The sequence below is a fragment of the Engraulis encrasicolus genome, chromosome 13 (assembly GCF_034702125.1).
Source record: "Engraulis encrasicolus isolate BLACKSEA-1 chromosome 13, IST_EnEncr_1.0, whole genome shotgun sequence".
In the NCBI taxonomy this organism is placed as follows: Eukaryota; Metazoa; Chordata; class Actinopteri; order Clupeiformes; family Engraulidae; genus Engraulis; species Engraulis encrasicolus.
The window spans coordinates 28,373,211-28,393,210 of NC_085869.1; the positions used below are offsets into that span (position 1 = coordinate 28,373,211).

Consider the following 20,000-nt stretch of genomic DNA (forward strand, 5'->3'; position numbering starts at 1 on the left):
CTCCATTCTCTGCCTCCTTGTTTCTCGGCCACCCCCACACTTCATCCCCCCCATCCATTCCTTCCTCTTTCCACCCCTTCCCCTCTCTTCCTCCTCTTCCCACTCCTTTCCTGCTGTACCCAGTGAGTGAGTGAGTGAGTGAGTGAGTGAGTGAGTGATCGAGTGAGTGAGTGAATGAGAGAGGATGAGCGCTAGCTAGCGGGATGCACGGCTTGCTGCCCCTTTTAGCTGTCGGCGGGCTGCGGAGAGAGAGAAAAGCAAGAGAGGCACAAACACGAGCGCAAGCTTGCGTGCGGACTGTAATTAGGTATATGTAATCCCAATTATGTCAGCCATTCATTAGCGCTAATTGTCGGAGCAGCCTCGACCGTCGGCGCTGAACAAATAATTAGATCGTGTTTGTCATAACCGGCGGCCATTAGCCTCCAGCTCGTTATTATAATATGTGATCTGAATGGAGTTGGACACGGAATTAGTTTTATCTTGACAACATTGTCGCCGTTGTTGTTGTTGTTGTTGTTGTTGTTGTCTTATTTTCTGAGATATGTTCAGTGTTGGAAGGTGTGATTGCTTGGCCTCAAAATACACCACACAGACACACCATCCCTTGGCCTTTTTTAAGGTGTGAATAGACCTCAAACATTTCCAGCTGTGCTCTTGAAAGGTGTGAAGGGCTTGCATCAACAAAAATCTGCTGCTAGATTTCATGACATGCATCCAGACTGTGCATATCCGGTTGTGGTAGCTTACAGTGCAGTGCAAAACAATTATAATGCTTAAAACACATGTATTATCACTTGCATACCCACTGGTTTCTAACTAACTGTATGACTTGCATAACAGTGTTAATGAAAGTTAATGAAAAAATACAACTACTAACAACTAATAGGCATTGTCAATTCACAACAATGACTGTTTGATTCTTTTTCCATTGATTTGCAATACCCTACTTGTTGTTTAGTGTCTCCTCCCGCACTGTTCCTCCCACTGACATTATTGTGTAACACTTGTGTGTGTCTTTGGCAGAGATGTGCATCGGACTCGTTCCATCCCGTTGGCAGCCGGATCGTGGTGGGGCTGTTGCCATGTTGGCCGCCGTGCCCACCACGTCCCGGGCACGTCGCTGAAGTACGTGCCCCGGCGCGCCGTCCTCTACGTGCCTGGCAACGACGTAAGGAAGCTGCGCAAGCTGACCTCCCTGGACGTGGACTGTGCCGTGCTGGACTGTGAAGATGGAGTGGCCCTCAGTAAAAAGGTACTGGAAATGGCAAAGGCATGAGGAGATGTGTTTGGCGGGAGATTTTGCAGTATGACGCTGCATTCACACCAACGGCGCGGACATCCACAGTACGTCCACCCAACGTGTCCGTTATCAGTTCACGGTTAGAATACATGAAAACAAATCATGTCTTGCACACAGGAGCGCGGTGTAAGCGCGGCGTATGTCCGTCCCGCCCGGACATTTCCACGTTGCTCCTTGCGCGGACGTCAGAGTTCAATGTGCGGGCTCCATTGAAAATGAATGCCTGCTGCCCGCGGATAGAACGTGGACGTTTACTGTGCAGTGTGCAAGGCAGCCCGCAGACCTCTCAGACTCGCACTACTCACGGAGACGTTAAGGAAACGTGCCGTCCCTGTGTGCATGTACCGTGACAGTCCTACAGAAGTAAATTAGGTCACTTTATACACCTTGTTCCTAGCTCCCATGATACTTTGTTGGAAAAGGGGCTGACACTTCCTGTTATTTATGCCTGGTTCCGACTGGTTATCTGCTGCTGTATTTTTAACTCAATGAATTATCACATTGTAAATATGCAGGAGCAAAGGCTATAATACTTGAAAAAGGACTGCCATCTTACAGATTAGGAGAACATGGAAGATACAAGAGTGACCTCGGATAATAATCGTCTCATAAAAACAGTTTGATTTAGTTATTTGTGCATCTACAATTGGATCAACTTGTTTGTGAGCTTCTTAATACCATTGAATATAAAACCAACACATTTAAATAACTTGTGTTTCATCCAAACTTACACAAAGTTGCTGCTTAGGTAGCCCATTTGTTCACATAGTCTTGAACTAAAGCGGAAACTGCACCCCTTTTCCATTGGTACAGTAGCGACCCCAGAAATAAGGTGGATAGTGGAAGGAAAACCGTTCTTTAATTTACACATCTATTAGCACTGGCATTTTTCCAGTTCTTCAATTTACACATCTATTAGCACTGGCAATTTTTCCATCAGTTCACCCTAACATCAACTGCACTGAGTAACATATTACAGAAAACATGAAATGCTGAAAACCTAAATGAAAAAGGATTTGCAAAATCTAGCAGTGCTTATGCAGTGTATAAAAACATGTTTTTTTCAGTTTGTGTTTGTATCACAGACCGCGCTCAGCTCCAGATTGGACAGCACTATGGTTTGTGTCTTTGGAAAAGGCAGTTGAGTCTGGTTGGTTGGTTGGTACCTGTGGATGGAAGCTGTCCCATCAGGCAGTCCTGGCCCTCTGCCATTGTCAGGTGGCTGAAGATTTATTCCAGAGACAGGTGCACCACTTCCCACAAAAAGAAAATGTACTCACTTATGCCTCTTTTCCACTGCCGATTTTCTGGTAGGCCTACAGCTGAACACAGCGCGACGTGGCTGCCACGTTTTGCTTTATGATTGAGCTGTGTCGTGCCTATTCAAAATGCAAAAAGTGGCAGCCGAGTCACGCTTTGTTGAGCTGTAGGCCTACTAGAAAACTGGCAGTGGAAAAGACGCAATAGTTCATGTTATTTAGACATCTATCTATCTCAAATGTGAGCAGACCTTTTATCTTGACCGAGATTAGATCGGTCTTGTATGTAAACAAATTGGAGAACATAAAATGAGAAAAGGAGCATCTAGTTACACTTTTATGATTGGTTGTATCAGACCGCATTCAGCTCAGGGTTGGCCCACATTATGGTTTGTGTCTTTGGAAAAGCCGGTTGAGTCTGGTTGGTTGGTTGGTACCTGTGGATGGAAGCTGTCCCATCAGGCAGTCCTGGCCCTGTGCCACTGTCAGGTGGCCGGGGATTCATTCCAGAGACAGGTGCACCACTTCCTGAAACCCCACAACCCCCCCCAAACACACACACACACAGCCCACATCCGCCCCTCCCTTCCCCCTCCGTGCATACAAGCCTACCTAAGTGGAATGCCTCAAAACAAGCGGCGTGTCTTTGGCCCATTATACCTTAATAAAGGGTTGGGATTGCCCCCCTCTCTCTGTCCCATGGAACAAGGTGACCACGTCAAACTGGGAAAACAGCAGGCCACCAGGCCAGATGCAGCAGGTTTAAAAAAAAAAAAAAAAACATTCTTGTACCCGCCCACACAAGCTGGCCATTGGTCCTGCCTGACTGTCCGTGAAATCGTGATTGGGGTGGAAGGCATTAGAGAGGATGGTGGAGTGGGAGGGAGGAGAACTAGGGGAGGGTGCCCGGAGACGGAAACAAAAGGTTGCCAAGCTGGGGATAATAAAGATGATTGATACAGGGCCATGGAACTGCATCCTTCCGTCAGTCCTTCCCTTCATCGCTCCCTCCCTCCGAAAGTGGCAAGAGGAGGGTTTAGAAAGAGAGTTGTTTGACAGCCAGTCTGAACTTTGACCTCCTTTCTTAATAAGAGATGTTAGAGAAGAGTGTTTCTAAACATTGTTATTTTTATTTATTGGCGTCATTCTCAATGGGTTTTCAAATCAGGAAGTCATCAGAACATTAGTCTTTGTTGACCTCTCGAGGTCAGCCGTCTAGCCGTGTTTGTTTTTATCCTCACCTTTATGACCTTCTGATATAACCCTTTTGTTGAGGCGATTGTTCTTGTAGCCGTGTCCTGTTTGAAAACTGCATCAATTCTCCTTCTCTTCCTCCTCCTCCTCCTCGACGCATTATGCACAATTACATAACATGCTAAGCCCGCTAAGCCTACAGTGTCTTTCATAGAGCGCACACAGTGCTGATGCTGCTTCTGCTCACGCGAGGAGTAGCGGAGAGGCCTTGCTTAATACCCTTTTCCTCTGTCAGGTTCTGCTTGTACAGGATTACCGGCGACAGGCGATACTAAAGCAAGGTGATCTGAAGGCAGGAAAATGGCATTAGCGCGGGAAGACCTTGATTTCTGCCAGATCGGCTACCGCCTTGTCTGTGGTGTTTGTGGTGACTTCTTTCCAGAACTTAAAAAAGACAGAGAATTAGCATTCTCTTCAGCTCTTGCAGATAAAAATGCTAATGTCTCGTGCCTGAAAAAAGCAAATAAAAAAAGAAGAAAAGAGGCTGAGAAAAATTGTTTGTAAAAAGAGACCAGTGGCAGTAATCCCATTAGGCGTGCCTGGGTTTAACAACGGAAGACATCAGTCGAAAGCCAGGCAGCCGGGCGTATGTGCAATCCTCAATACATGACTCAGACTTTGTTCAAGACCATATGTCTTTCCTTTAAATACGTGTGGCACTAAGTGTGAAATGAACTGAGAAATGGGGGGGAAAGGAAAGCAAAAAACCAACCTGTGATCCAATAAATACCTAAAGGCTTGTAGTCGCGTAACGGTGAGTGGCAAGTTATGTAACTCGATAATAAAATGTAGACCATTTCCTGGTGACTCGCATAACATCTCAACAACCACTTCCTTTAGCTGTTTTCCCCCATCAGTGCAATTTATACACCATGGGGGATCACACACACACACACACACACACACACACACACACACACACACACACACACACACACACACACACACACACACACACACACACACACACACACACTAGGGCTGGGCGGTATACCGTTAAAAAAACGTGATAACGGTTTCACCTACACAAGGTTCACTTTTTGATGAGAGTTTTTTTTTTTTAGTTTTTATTCCAAAACAGTGATTAAAATTGAAATGGAGATTAATTTAAATTCAGGCTTTTATATCATTTTTTTAAAAAATTTCAGTCTTTTCTTCAGAAACATTGAGATGTGGGGGGAAATCGCCGCTTATTAAAAAAAGCGCGCAGAGAACCGTGATATCAGTTTTCATCAAGAATTTTTTTTTTCCAGAACCGCCCAGCCCAACACAGACACACAGACACACACACACACAGACACACACACACACACACACACACACACACACACACACACACACACACACACACACACACACACACACACACACACACACACACACACACACACACACCTATAGATGGATGCATTATTTTATCTTTAGTCCGCTTTAAATGACAGCCGCCTTGCCTTGCCTTGACTGGCTTTTTTGCAGTGCCTTGCCTCATAAGAGATTGGTGCCGCTGTGCTGGTCTTGTTGTACCAGCTTGTGAATAAATCTCTTAGAAGTCTCTCTCTCTCTCTCTCTCTCTCTCTCTCTCTCTCTGTCTCTCTCTCTCCCTCTCTCTGTCTCACTCTCTCTCTCTAACTCTCTCTAACTCTAACTCTAACTTTAACTAGCCATGAGGAGATGTTGTGAGAACAGAAATATTTATAAAAATTCGAAATGAAGGACTGAGAAAAAAAATCGTTTGATGTACTTTTTTCGCCCCAAGTCATCCTATTGAATTTTTTAAACATGGAGCATTTATGCCTTATCATTAGCATTTCTACATGGAATGAGAAGCCTTTGAAAAAAAAAAGACCAGGCCATAAATATTACATCCGTTTTCATCTTAGTAATGTACATAAGCCAAAATAAGTAACGATAAGTTAGGGTCAAGAAGGAGAAATACATATTTGGAGAAATATGTCTACTTGTAATCATGAATGGCTGGCAACTAACCACAGCACAGATGTGAGGGTCCAGTTAATATGGCCAGGCACCATAGTGTCAGAATAGAGAAGAGCTGAGTAGAGATGTTTCATTATTCCTGAAGGAAACTAAGATTAGGATAGAGATGCCAGAGTAGAGCAGAGATAGTTATAGTCAGAGATAGTTATAAGTTATTCATTCTGAGGGAAAACAAGAGTAGAATACACTATGCTTGCATATACATGCTATACTGCCCTACAAGGGCAAAGTGCAGTAACTATGCCAACATTGAAACTGAGGAAAAGGCCTTCAAAATATTGGTATTAGGTTGGATATTGTAGTTACAGCAAATTTGACATAGCAATATCTCTAAAACGGGACACAGCTGGACCGTAAAGGGGGATTCATACTTGTCGTGACTGGCGCTGGCGCTACCCTCCTTCATACTTCACTCGCGACCTCACTCGCGACCTCACTCGCGCCGTCACGTGACCCAAAATGATGTCACACGCCGTGGCGCGAGCTGCCGTGGCGCGACGTCGTGCACCCCACATTTTTTGTACCTTGTCGTGCGCCACCAGCGACCACGCAGGTAGGCAGACAAAGCAGGAGTTGCGAAGAGAGGCTACAACTACTGTAGGCTACTACAGAATGGATTCTGCATCATTTTGAGGATAATAAAATGTCCTAGAGAGTTATTTTATCTTCTCTCTTAAATGTTGTTCAGTGAAACAATTGTTTACTTTGTTCAGAAGCACGTTATGTTCTGCGATCTATTTATAAATTCTGCCGCCAGAACAATACTCTCACATGGTCTTGGAATGATCTGGCAATGTAGGCTACAACAAAAAATATATGTTTCAATGGGGTAAGTCACAAGTCAGACGTTCAGTAGCCCTACAGCAGCCGTGTTTGGCTTTCTATTTTATACATCCGTAGAACTCACGCTGCGAGTTGCGAAAGATACTGCCGTTTCTCTCATGAACAGCAGAGGGCACTTCCGACAATGCGAGCGAAAGCCGCTTTTGAAGTATGAATAGTCTGTCGCAAGTGATGACGTCATTAATGGTTCTCGCGCCACACGCGCCAAAGTGCGCACGTGAAGTATGCAGAGCCCTTAAGGCTTTGTCACAACATAAAGGAGGTGTTATGAAGACCATTTTCAGTCTAAACTCATTGTTGACATATTATGTAGTTGCTAGATATAGTATGATGTTAATGGCTTTGTATGGAAGTATACCTGACTTGCGGGGTATGTGCAGTTTGCAGCTGAAGACTGAGGAGTGCTGAAGGATGATGAGAAGACTTCCTGAAGGGAATGCTGAATCCTGAATCCCACTAGAGTAGAGCAGAGATATATTATTAATCCTAAAGGAATTACAGAGTGGAATACAGGGTGCTTGCCTCTGTGAGCTGTGTCTGAACAGAAGGGAGTTGGACGTTTTTACTGGCAGCTGATGACTGAAGTTTAAGTATGTGCACTAGAAACAATCAAAGCGACCAAGAAATAAAGGTTATTAATGAAACTTTATCATGAATTCGCATTTTTCAGTTCTGAACATGATATTGACGTCTTTGACTAAGCTAATCAAAGAAGAGCTCTGGCTTGTCAACCTGGGACATTGGAAGACATTGTGTGGTCCTAGAGATGGGTACTAGGAATCCAGTTGATTGCTGCCGACTGAGCAGGGCTGATGGAGTACATTAGAAACTAGGGCTGTAGCAATATTATATCAAACCGAGAAATCGTGATACACAGACTCACGATACTGTATTGTGATACAAAGGGGCAGTATCGTGATACACCCTTTCAAAGTTTTGACACCCATCTGTCCAGAAAACTACCACATGATATGAAGTGATGGTGCTTCCAAGCTTCAAATCATCACCATTATTGTATTTAAACTTTTTTAAATTATTTGCAGCCTCTTGTAGCCTATTGTATCAACAATGTGACATAGTTTTAGTCATAATTTTATTTTATAACATTGGCAAATGTGAAATCGTGGGGTGTATCGAACCGTAGGTCAAAATCGTGATACGAACCGAATCGTGAGTTGAGTGTATCGTTACAGCCCTATTAGAAACATATTTGAGATACGTTTTTAATTCTCAAGGAATTGAAGAGTCTAACAAGTACATTATAACTGATAACTGATGGCTGAAGGCTTAGCATGAGGAAGGGAGGATGGATGGATGAAGGATGAAAATGATGAGGGCTCGCGTTGTTTGTTTACGCTGAGGAGGATCAGTGGCCCCCCCGGCAGCGCTGGCTCTCGTGCCCCGACGGAGGCCCTGCCAGACGCCCCCGTGCCAACCTGTGCCAACCCCCACGCCTGCCCGCCGCACTCACTACTCACCACTCACTCAACACGCCCAGCCTTGCCTTCCCTTCCCTTGCCTCGCCTTGTCCAGTTCTGCCCAGCACGCCCGGTGCCGTGTGACAGACGGTACGAGGGATGTCCAAAGATGGCTAACCGCCGCTACACAGGGATTAGCACAAGAAGAAGCACAGGCATGCATATGCACACACGCGCATGCACGCATGCGTACACACACACACACACACACACACACACACACACACACACACACACACACACACACACACACACACACACACACACACACACAAACACCCTCCTTCCCCCCTCCCTCATGCATGCACTTTCACACACATACACAGTTGTATACAGGCATACGTGTATACTACACACACACACACACACACACACACACACACACACACACACACACACACACACACACACACACACACACACACACACACACACACACACACACACACACACACACACACACACACACACACACACACAGAAAAAAACAGACAGATAATTCATAATACTCTCTGGAACTGCCTGTCACCGTATGATGCACAGATCATAGATAAACATTTACAAAGAACAAGGGAATCTATGCACACACACACACACACACACACACACACACACACACACACACACACACACACACACACACACACACACACACACACACACACACACACACACACACACACACACACACACACACGTACGTGGGGCATGCATACATAATTCAGGTCCACAGCGAGTGACATATAGGAGGCGCAGCCTATAATCCTGCAGCTCTGATCAGTGGGTGGGGGCGGTACTCAAGAACCCTGCAGTGTCCCTGGCCGACTACACCTGTCTCGGCTCCATCTCAGGCAGTGTGTGTGTGTGTGTGTGTGTGTGTGTGTGTGTGTGTGTGTGGACGGTGAGGGAAGGAAGAGAATGTGTGTGTGTGTGTGTGTGTGTGTGTGTGTGTGTGTGTGTGTGTGTGTGTGTGTGTGTGTGTGTGTGTGTGTGTGTGTGTGTGTGTGTGTGTGTGTGTGTGTGTGTGTGTGTGTGTGTGTGTAGGTGGACAGTGAGGGAAGGAAGAGTGGGTGTGTGTGTGTGTGTGGAGGTGGAGTGGGGGGTTGTTTGTGTTTGTGTGCATCGCTCTGCAGGCCTGCACCTTGCTGTGCAGTGGACGCATCTCATCCCAACCCATCTACCCACCCCCACCCCCCTCCTCAAAACCGCAACCCTCCCAGCACCCACACCCACCATCCACTCCCACACACAAGCTTTCTTTCTTTCTTTCTTTCTGTCTCTCTGTCTCTCTGTCTCTCTGTCTCTATGTCTATGTCTCTGTCTCTTCCATCCATCTCTCTCTCTCTCTCTCTCTCTCTCTCTCTCTCTCTCTCTCTCTCTCTCTCTCTCACTATCCTCCCATCCACCCAACCCCCCCCACGTTACTGCCACCACCTCCACAATCCTCTTCTCCTCCTCTCCATCCCTCCATCATCCTCCACCCATTCTCTCTATCCCTCATCCATCCATCCCTGCACCCATCCACCCATCCACCCCTCCACCCCCCATCTCCCCGCTCCCCCTCTCGAGTGGATGCTCTCCTAATCCCCTGGAAGTTTGGAACTAATGAACTAACCGCTGAGGCGCCGCCACGGAGCCTGGTCCCAAACTATACTGTACTTCACACTCGATTTACCCTCCAGATGGCAGGACTTGCCGGCCCGCGCCAGGAGGGACCACCTCCTCCGCTGGAGCGTGAAAGTGGACGGATGTTGTTTTTTTTTGCCTTCCACCAATCTCTTCTCTCTCCCTCTCTCTCCCTCTCCCCTCCTCCTCTCCTCTCTCCCCCTCTCTCTCTCTCTGCCCTCTCCCCTCCTCATAATCATCCCTCCACATTTGATCATTTTCTCTTTTTTTTTTTTTTTTTGAAAATTTCCTTTCTCTTCCTTACTATTTTTCATCTTCCTTCTCTCTCTCTCTCTCCGTCTCTCTGCTCCTGTCTTTCTTTCTGGGATGTTGTTTTGTCTTCCATCAATATCTTTCTCCCTCTCCAACTCTTCTCTTCTCTTGATCATTTGTTTGACTTTTTTAGTCCCTTTATCTATTTTTCTAGTTTTCTTCTTTTTTCTATCTATTTTTCTAATTTTCTTTTTCTAGTTTTCTTCTTTTAAAGAAAAGTCTGTTCATCTATGCCTCCCTCTGTCTCTCTTGGTCCTCTTCTCGTCATCTCATCCAATACCTCTACTAGTATTACTACTATTATTTGTTAGCATCATCCCTCCCCATTTGATCATTTTCTCTTTGTTTGCTTTTATTATTAATTTTCTTCATTTCTTTGTCCATCGTCCTTTCTGTTTTCATCTTTCCTGTCTCTCACTCTATCCCTCTGTCTGTCTCTGTCTAGTGCTCTCTCCATTTCTCTGTCTGTCTCTCTCTCTCTCTCTCTCTCTCTCTCTCTCTCTCTCTCTCTCTCTCTCTCTCTCTCTCTCTCTCTCAGGGATAATTATCATCTAGAATAATTAGCTGTGACAGGGATAAGGTGCATGTGTGGAAGGGAAGAAGTATGTGAGAAGAAGCTGGTGGAGAAAGGGCTGTTGTTCCTGTTCAGTGTTGTTGAGATGTTATTAATGCTGAAATATGGCATTACATTATATTACATTACATTTTGCTGACGCTTATATCCAAAGCGACTTACAGCTATTTACCTGGTGTTTGTTTAGGACCCTAATCAAAGATTCTTTTAATTCAGAATGGACTGTCTCTGCCCTAATCCCTAGAGCCATTTGGGGTTAGGTGCCTTGCTCAACGGCACATGGAGGTGGATGGAGGTGTGGGGAGAAGTGAGGCTGGGATTCGAACCTGCAACCCTCCCTCACCATTAGAACACAGCTGCCTCCATACTGGCTGACCTCATACTGCTCGTGATTCTGCACTGAACGAGCAGGTTGAGTAGATGGAACGGAGCACAAAACTTAAGCTATGTCCACACACAACGCTGTTAGTTACTATCGTCTGGCTTGCTCGCCTACTCGCCACTCTCTCATGGAACGTTCGCTAAATGTTCCTGCGGCTTTAACTGCCAATGCACAGGCGAGAAGTACCGAACTCTGCATTCCAATTGGTTACTTCCTTACTCGCCTCGCTTGAAGTTAAAATATTTTCAACTCCAGATCCGCCCACATCGCATCGCTTGTTCACTACTCGCCTCCTCATCTCGCTGGAACACATTGACATTCTATTAACTTAATTCGTTGAGCGAGTAACTAGCAGCGACGTGTGTGAACGAGGCTTTACATTTCGTCTTGATCTTGAAAAATGTGCTCACAATAAAATACCAACGTAGTAGCACTCATACACTGATTGCTCTGTGTAGAACCACCATTCTTCAAATACTGCTGTGTGCTCATCAACAGAGTCAATAGTCTGATTAGTTGTAGTTTTGACCACTCGCTTTTTAAAAGGAGGATTCCAGCCATTTAAAAAACATGTTATCTGTTAGAGGCCAATGGAAGTTGGCCAAAGAGAAAACTGCGAGAATGTTTCATACGGGCTCCGCAAAGTTTGGTAATTGTGCAGATAACCATAAAAGCGGGGGCAGTCGTTTAGCCTTCTCTGAAGCTCTTGACATGTATCGAAATGCTTTTGAGCGAATTGGCCGTAGTGTGTGTGGCTCAGGGTTCTAGCTAGGATGAAATTATAGCTCATCGGTCGAGGGAGCGAAGCGACCGAGAGGGGGGGTTGGTGCGAAAGGGGGGTTTCCCCCCATCCGCGGTGCGGAGTTTTTGACATTTTAAGGTAAAAATAGGCCATTCTAGGGGTACCTAAAAGGTAAATTATCAGTGTTGGGTTGCAGTAATGTAACTACTTTTTTTCTGATAAAAGTAGTGTAGGCCTAACGAGTTACTACTAAAAAGTTGGTAACGAAACACCGTTGTCTGTGAACTTTTGCGATTGGAGAGGTAAATATGACTGCGAGCTTGCGTGTCCTAAAACCACAGGACTGGTGCCGGGTGCCTTTCGCATGCAATTAGCCTAGCCACAGAAGACGCTCCTTTTGCTACGAATGCGGGGGTTTTTTTTGTAGTCACGCTATGTCAACCGGCAAGCTTAGAAAAAAGTGCCTCTCACCGTTACGGAGATGTCACGTCTTCTCCCACCTACTTTGTCCTCTTTCGAATAGTGTCAACTCCCAATGTCAGCGCTTAGCGCCCAATGTCTCCTGATTTGTTTGTATGGTAACAAGTAACGAACCCAGCACTACTGCTGACACTGCTAACAGTTTGGCAACTACGCTTTGGAGAAACAAGGATGCGATGCTACACGTGCATTTGTTGTTGTTACATACGCTTGTCACAGAGATGAATAAAAGCCGTCAAAACCCCGCGACAAATAAAAATAGTAGGCTGGTAGTAGTAGTAGAGTGCTATATTGTCATTTAAATACAGTGAGTATGACATGTGTCAGGTTTGGCAGAAGGGCGATGTGGCATTGATCTGGCTGTAGCCTACATAAGGCAGACAAAATGCCGTTACGCTGTATTGAAAATAAGCGTAACGGTCCAAAATAAGCGTCACGGTCCAAAATTATAGCGTAACGGGCCGTCACGCACTTTTGCGCTAGCTAGAACCCTGTGGCTATACAATTAAATCCAGTGGTGAACCTCACCATTAGTTAGCACAGACATGATACATTTGGAGATTTCAGAAACAGCGCACTTACCTCTCTCATCCTCGGGGTTCCGCAGAAGTGTGCACAAACTGATCTGTGAAGTCATACAATCCATTAATACAGAATTAGCTTGTGTTTGTATATCAGCAGCAATGTGGTGTTTCCCTATAATCGACATATTACAGTATATCACGTAAGTGAGTACACCCCTCACAGTTTTTGCAGATTTGTGAGTGTGTCAAAGTGAAATTTCTTTAATGCTTTCCTATGAAAAGATATAATGATTAGTGACCTTTTAGCAACATACAGTGCCCTCCATTATTATTGGCACCCCTGGTTGAGATGTGTTTTTTAGCTTCCAATTATTATTATTATTTTCTAAATAATATGGGACCTTAATGGAAAAAAAGAGAAAAATCCAACCTTCAATACAAGTGCATTTATTCAGTGGGGAAAAAATCCCACATAAAGAAATAATTATTTGACATCAAATAATGTGTGTCACAATTATTAGCACCCCTGTTGTTAATATTTTGTACAACCCCTTTTTGCCAACAAAACAGCACCTAATCTTCTCCTATAATGTTTCACAAGATGGGAAAAGACAGAAAGAGGGATCTTCAGCCATTCCTCTTTGCAGAATCTCTCTAAATCATCCAGAGACCTGGGTCCTCTCCTCTGTACTCTCCTCTTCAGCTCGCCCCACAGGTTCTCAATGGGGTTGAGGTCTGGGGACTGAGATGGCCATGGGAGGAGCTTGATTTTGTGTCTGGAGAACCATTTCTGTGTAGATTTGGCCATATGTTTATGGTCATTGTCTTGCTGAAAGACCCAGTGACGGCCCATCTTCAGCTTTCGGGCAGAGGGCAACAGATTTTGATTTAAAATGTCCTGGTATTTCAAAGCATTCATGATGCCATGCACCCTAACAAGCTTCCCAGGGCCTTTGGAAGCGAAACAGCCCCACAGCATCACTGACCCACCCCCATACTTCACAGTGGGTATGAGGTGCTTTTCTACATGCGCATCTTTCGTGGCACGCCAGACCCACTTAGAGTGTTTGTTGCCAAAAAGCTCAATCTTGGTCTCATCTGACCAAAGCACACGGTCCCAGTTGAAGCCCCAATACCGCTTGGCGAACTCCAGACGTTTGCATTTATGATTGTGGGTGAGGAAAGGTTTTCTCCGTGCATGCCTCCCAAACAGCTTGTTGGCGTGTAGACAGCGCCTGATGGTTGATTTGGAGACTTTGTGACCCCAGGATGCTACCATTTGTTGTAATTCTGTAACAGTGAGCCTTGGAGATCTTTTGATTTCTCTTACCATCTTCCTCACTGTGCGTGGTGGCAAAATAAACTTGGGTCCTCGTCCAGGCTTGTTTACCACTGTTCCAGTTGTTTTGAACTTCTTAATTATTCCTCTCACAGTGGATATGGGCAGCTGCAGTTGAGTGGCAATCTTCTTGTAGCCTCTGCTTGACCTGTGAAGGTCGGCGCACATCTGCCTCACTTGTATGCTGTGTTCCTTTGTCTTTCCCATGTTTAAGAGTGGATAAGAGAAATGGCCTCGGTGTCACATCATATTTATACCCCAGGGAAACAGGAAGTGATGAATTACTAATTAAATGTTCCTACATACTCTGGTAAACTTTGTAAACTACTGTAGAAATGACAGAAATGCTTCAATTATATTTATTTCCTGGGAATTTTTAAGGGTGCCAATAATTGTGGAACAGGTGATTTAATGAAAAATAATTATTTTTTAGTCAGGGATTTTTTTTATTTTCCTACAATTCATTTGAGTTGAAGGCTACATTTTCCTAACATTTTCAGTGTGACAGTATTCTTCTGCAATAAACACTGAATTTATTTTAAGGCTTTTAACACATCTCAACCAGGGGTGCCAATAATTATGGAGGGCACTGTATATAACCGCTTAAATTTCTTGTTTTAAGCGATTTAAGCGGTTATATATGTTGTTAAAACCATGGTGGGGGGAAGGGGTGCATGGTTAAACCATAGTCTCTAACCATAGTAGAAAACACGAAAACCCTGAAAAACTACTTGTGAGTAGCCGTGGTGTAATGTCTAGGGAGTTGGACTCTAGATCACAGGATTGCAGGTTCGAATCATGCCCTCACCATTCCGTAGACCAGGGATTCTTAACCTTTTTGACGTCGAGGCCCATTTTTTCCAGTGCACAGCGTCCCGGGGCCCATAGGCTATTGATTTATATTAGGCCCTATATTATATTATATAATATTATATTATATTATTTTATATTATATTGTATTATATTGTATTATATTATAGGGATAATATAATATATAGGCTTATTATATTATGATATAAATTATAAATAAATACACAATTAAGTAAGTATTTTATCACAAGGGATAGAACTATATTAGGCTGATATTAATCTCACTCATTTAATATCACTCCTCAAATTCACTCAGTTTAGCAAGCCAGAGTCATTCACACATTTGAATGCCTCTCTGACAGCTCAGAGTTTGCGTCACAGCTCTTGATTTGCGATTTGTAATGAATTTGCTGCTGCTCGTAAATTCAGGACGCGATCGCTGATGTGAAAACGCAACGTGAAGAGAAAGAGACGTGAAGAGAAATTCCACAGCCGGTTGGAAAACTTTCCAGTATCAAGCAAAATTCGAAAGGACTAATGTTTAGACACTTGGACAAGTATAAGGGATAAAGATTCAGTAACTAGAATTATTTTGAGTAGCCTAACCGTTGAGAACAAAGTTCTAACGACTAAAACGTGAGGATATTAGGACACAGAAGACGTCGCCAAATCAGCTGGAAAGCGGTTGGTAATTTATCTTTTTCCAAATAGCCTATTGCAACGTGTGTTTCCATCTTGTTCTTGATGAATCTCCTACTCCCCCGAACAAAAAACAGCGGGATGTGGTCATTGCGTTATGACAGAGTTAAATTTGGGAAAGGGCTCACACTATTCTTAATGCGTCGGAAGCATTTGGGCTTAATAACGCTACTCGTTCGTGCAGTCCCGCGGTCCTGTCGGCCCACTGGTGCGAAACTGAAAGTTTTCTGCGGCCCTGGAGGTTGTGCGCGCGGCCCAACTTTGGTTTGCGGCCCTATGGTTAAGAATCCCTGCCGTAGACCTCTTCCCTGTCTGAAGTGCCCTTGAGCAAGGCACTTAACATGGATCCAGGGACTGTAACCAATAGCCTGTTAGTCATTTCAGATAAAAAAAAGCGTCAGCTCACTGTAATGTAATGAATGACTATTAACCATGGTTAGTTGTCATAGTAAAACCATGGTTAATTTTTACTTAGTTAAATGATGGCAAATCTATAGTTAAACCATGGTTACATCCAAAGTTAAACCATGGGCAAATCATAGTCAAACCATGGTGGAATCATAGATAAACCATGGGTTTACCGTGCTCAAAAAACCGTGACTAAAAAACCATCTCTATCTTTCTTTCTTCCTTGTGTCTTTCACTCAGACAGGTGTGACAGTCTAACATTTTCATTAGCAATCCATTGCCTGCTCTCCACCTTGCTTGGCCGAGACAGAGTCCACGGCAGCCGCTCAGTGCTGCCCGGCCGTCATTACCCACAAGCCACTGGGGTGAAGCTGACACGTCTCAACCTCTGTCTATTCTTTCTCCTCTTCTGATTTTCCTTTGCCCTGTCTTTTTTTGCGCACGTGGGTGGGTGGGTGTGTGCGTGCGTGCGTGCCTTGATGCGTGCATGTTTTTATGCACGCATCTGTGTGTGTGTGTCAGTATGTGTTTGTCTGTATGTGCTCTCTATTTAAAATATGCATTCCTTGAATGAGTGGCTAGACCCTCTATATTGCTGTAGCTGTATGTGCGTGTGCATGTGTATGTGTGTGTTGAGCAGAGGGACCCCTCTAATAATGTGGGCTTTATCTAACTGTGGCCTGCTATCCAAATGAAAGACTGGCAGTGCAGATCACAATCACTCTCTTTCTCTCTCTCTCTCTCTCTCTCTCTCTCTCTCTCTCTCTCTCTCTCTCTCTCTCTCTCTCTCTCTCTCTCTCTCTCTCTCTCTACGTGATTGGCCATCAATATAATGTGTCTAGTAGATGAGCATAGATTGCTTTCTCACCTTGTTTGATATTAATAGGGTGACATTGTCGGGATCAAAGTGTGTTTGTGTGTGTCTGTGTGTGTGTCTGTGTTTGCGTTGCATGCATTGCGTGCATTCCATGTGTATTGCTCTGGTCAAAACCTGCTGGTGGTAGATGAGTGGTCTTGGCTGCATTCTGAAAGGGAGGGACATATTCTCACCTAGAATTAAACCATATGATCATTTCAACCTAGGTTTGTCCCCCCCCCCCCCAACACACACACACTCTGTCATGTATATCTCTCTCTATCTCTCTATCTCTCTTCTCTGTAAAGTTCACTCTCTATCTTTGTCTTTTTGACTCAATCAGACAGTCGGGACTTACCACCCCCCCCCCTCTCTCTCTCTCTCTCTCACACACACACACACACACACACACACACACACACACACACACACACACACACACACACACACACACACACACACACACACACACACACACACACACAGACACACAGACACACACACACACACACACAGACACACACACTCCATGAGGCAACAACACGCATGTATGCACGCTCTTTCTCTCTGTCTCTGTCTCTGTCTCTCTCTCTCTCTCTCTCTCTCTCTCTCTCTCTCTCTCTCTCTCTCTCTCTCTCTCTCTCTCTCTCTCTCTCTCTCTCTCACTTATGGGTTGTTCTACGTTTCCAGCGCGCTTTTGGCAAATAAATGACCTGTTTCCATAGTGTATATATTTAAGTTTCCAAACAAACAAATTGCCAAGCTTAATCTTCAATCATTTGATAAATACTCTAATGAAAGCGAACATTTGCTTGATTATTTTGTCAACAGTGTTATGGACAAATACTATGTCATTTCAAACATATATAAAAATAAAAAATAAAAATATGAAACAACATACATTTGAAAGTGCTTATGTCCCTTAGCAATAATGTTGTCATTAATCTGTGCAACTGACTTAGAACATGTGATTGTTGAGCTTCATAAGTAGGATTTTATGATTCACTGTGATACAGACTGACACATTTTTCATTATAAATCCCTGTAACGTGATTTGAATTTAGTCTCCCTCCTTACACAATACTTCCCTCTCCAGAGATAATCCCTAGTGTCTGTTCATAGGATTTTTCCAACACATAAGGGATCAATAGCACAAAAACACTTTCAAAACAGTCAACCGTGTTACTCAACTGTGTTACGGTCAACAGTGCAGGGGAACAAGTCGGCACTTTTTTAGGAGAAAAAACAGAGCAGACAAACCCATCTCCCTAGAACACTAATTATTTAGTTTGTTTGTCTGTGAATATGGAGATAAATTGGCAAAAACATACTCCTCCTCAACTGTCATAGCAGATGCGTAACACCATTGACGGTAACACGGCGTGACATTTCAGCCATTTTTATGGTGTTGTGCTAACTGAGGACCTCATAAGTTCCACCACACCACCTTAATCAATTCATGTATTTGTATGCTTTATCTGTGTTTTTCTACATGTGATTTCTAATTCAGATTCTTATGAATATGTTGATAACACAGTTGACAGGCAATTTTCCTGCTATGAGAACATGAAAAAGAATGGATTAAATTATGGAAGGATGGAGCTCAAAACTTACCAAAAAGTCTTCCCATATCCTGCCAAAGAGGTTATGACATCACATGATGTTATTCGTATGGCCTAAGACTGCCCATTAGCCCATTACTGATTTATGGAGGGGGTTTCAGACCTTGACACGGTTAACATAGTTTTTGTGGACACACACAAAATGGCAAACTTCATGTATAATGGAAAGCACAATGGTCTTTCTGACAGTTTTTTCATATTGTAATGATTACTGTGAATCAATATTTGCAATCGTCTTGGGCAAAACAAGTTACTTTACATGCTAATATGAAGACTGAATCTGACATTTGGAAAACAGGACGGCATGAAAACGCCCAAAACCAGTATTAAATATTCATGGTAACACTTTAGAATAATGGATGCAAAAAAGCATTATAAAGACTTAATAAATAATTAACTATTGATGAACAAAACATTAACAAACGTTTGTAAATGATTAGGAAATGTAAACAAATGCTTGTAAATGACTAGGAAATGTTATGTTAATATTTCATATTTATCAAACATTTACAAGTTGCTTGTAAATGAATAAAATAGTCTGTTATAAGGTGTGTAAAATCTTGAATATATCATTTGTAGATATTTTATAAAGCATTAATAAAGCTTAGTTAATAATAAAAACATTTGTTAATGTTTTATTAATCATTAGTTAATTATTTACTGAGTCTTTACTAAGGAACATTATTATAAAGTGTTACCATATTCATTCTTGCTGAGGGAAATAATTAGCCTGAGCGAAAAGCCGACTGTTGACTCCGTCAATCAGTCTGGCAACAGCCATGAGGAATCCGTCTCCGTGGAGGGTGGTAGATGGTCTGATCTTACTCTATCATTTAAATTAATTGGTGTCCCAAGCTCAAATTAAAACCCATATTGTGCTTTATTAGCATACCTGTTACGATATAGCGTCGCAAAAGCAAACAAATAACAAAACGAAAGTGTGAATATAGTTACCTTAACCGATCAGTAACGGAGCTCGCGGTTGAGTTCCGCGTAATCACTCTCAACTGTTTGCTGATTGGCTAAACACTAAACCAAGCTCGAGGCTTTTGCCAGATGATGTGCAGAACCAAAATCTTTGGGTGGAGTACATAGGATGGCGTCGCGAGGCTAGGAAATAATGCCATGTCTTCACTTTCTGTATTATATGAAAGATAAATGTGTGCTAATGTCCAAAACATCATTGGATGCAGTTAATAGTTAGTGGAATTGGCAAATAAAATCCATGGACTTAAAAGCGCAGCCGAATCGTAGAATGTTATACACACACACACACACACACACGCGTGTGTTGTTTTTGTTCCACATGTAGCGCTCAGCAACATCACCACGGCTGCAGACTCCTTTTCCATAAATTCCTCAGCATCACTCCATTATGTTAGTGTTGGATTTCATTTAGGCCTGATTTGAAATTAAAATCCCCACCTCCTTACCGCCCTCCCCTCCTCCCCCTCTCCCCTCCTCCGTATTCCCTCCATCCCCCTCCTCTGCCCC

General features: G+C 43.7%; 1 protein-coding gene across 1 annotated transcript in view; it reads left to right on the forward strand.

The window, feature by feature from the left end:
• Positions 1-20,000, forward strand: part of clybl (citrate lyase beta like) — a 134,117-nt gene that overhangs the window by 61,040 nt on the left and 53,077 nt on the right. The window contains exon 2 of the mRNA XM_063214550.1: positions 1,027-1,255. Within this exon, the coding sequence (XP_063070620.1) occupies positions 1,027-1,255 (229 nt within the window). The remainder of the gene's footprint in view (positions 1-1,026; positions 1,256-20,000) is intronic.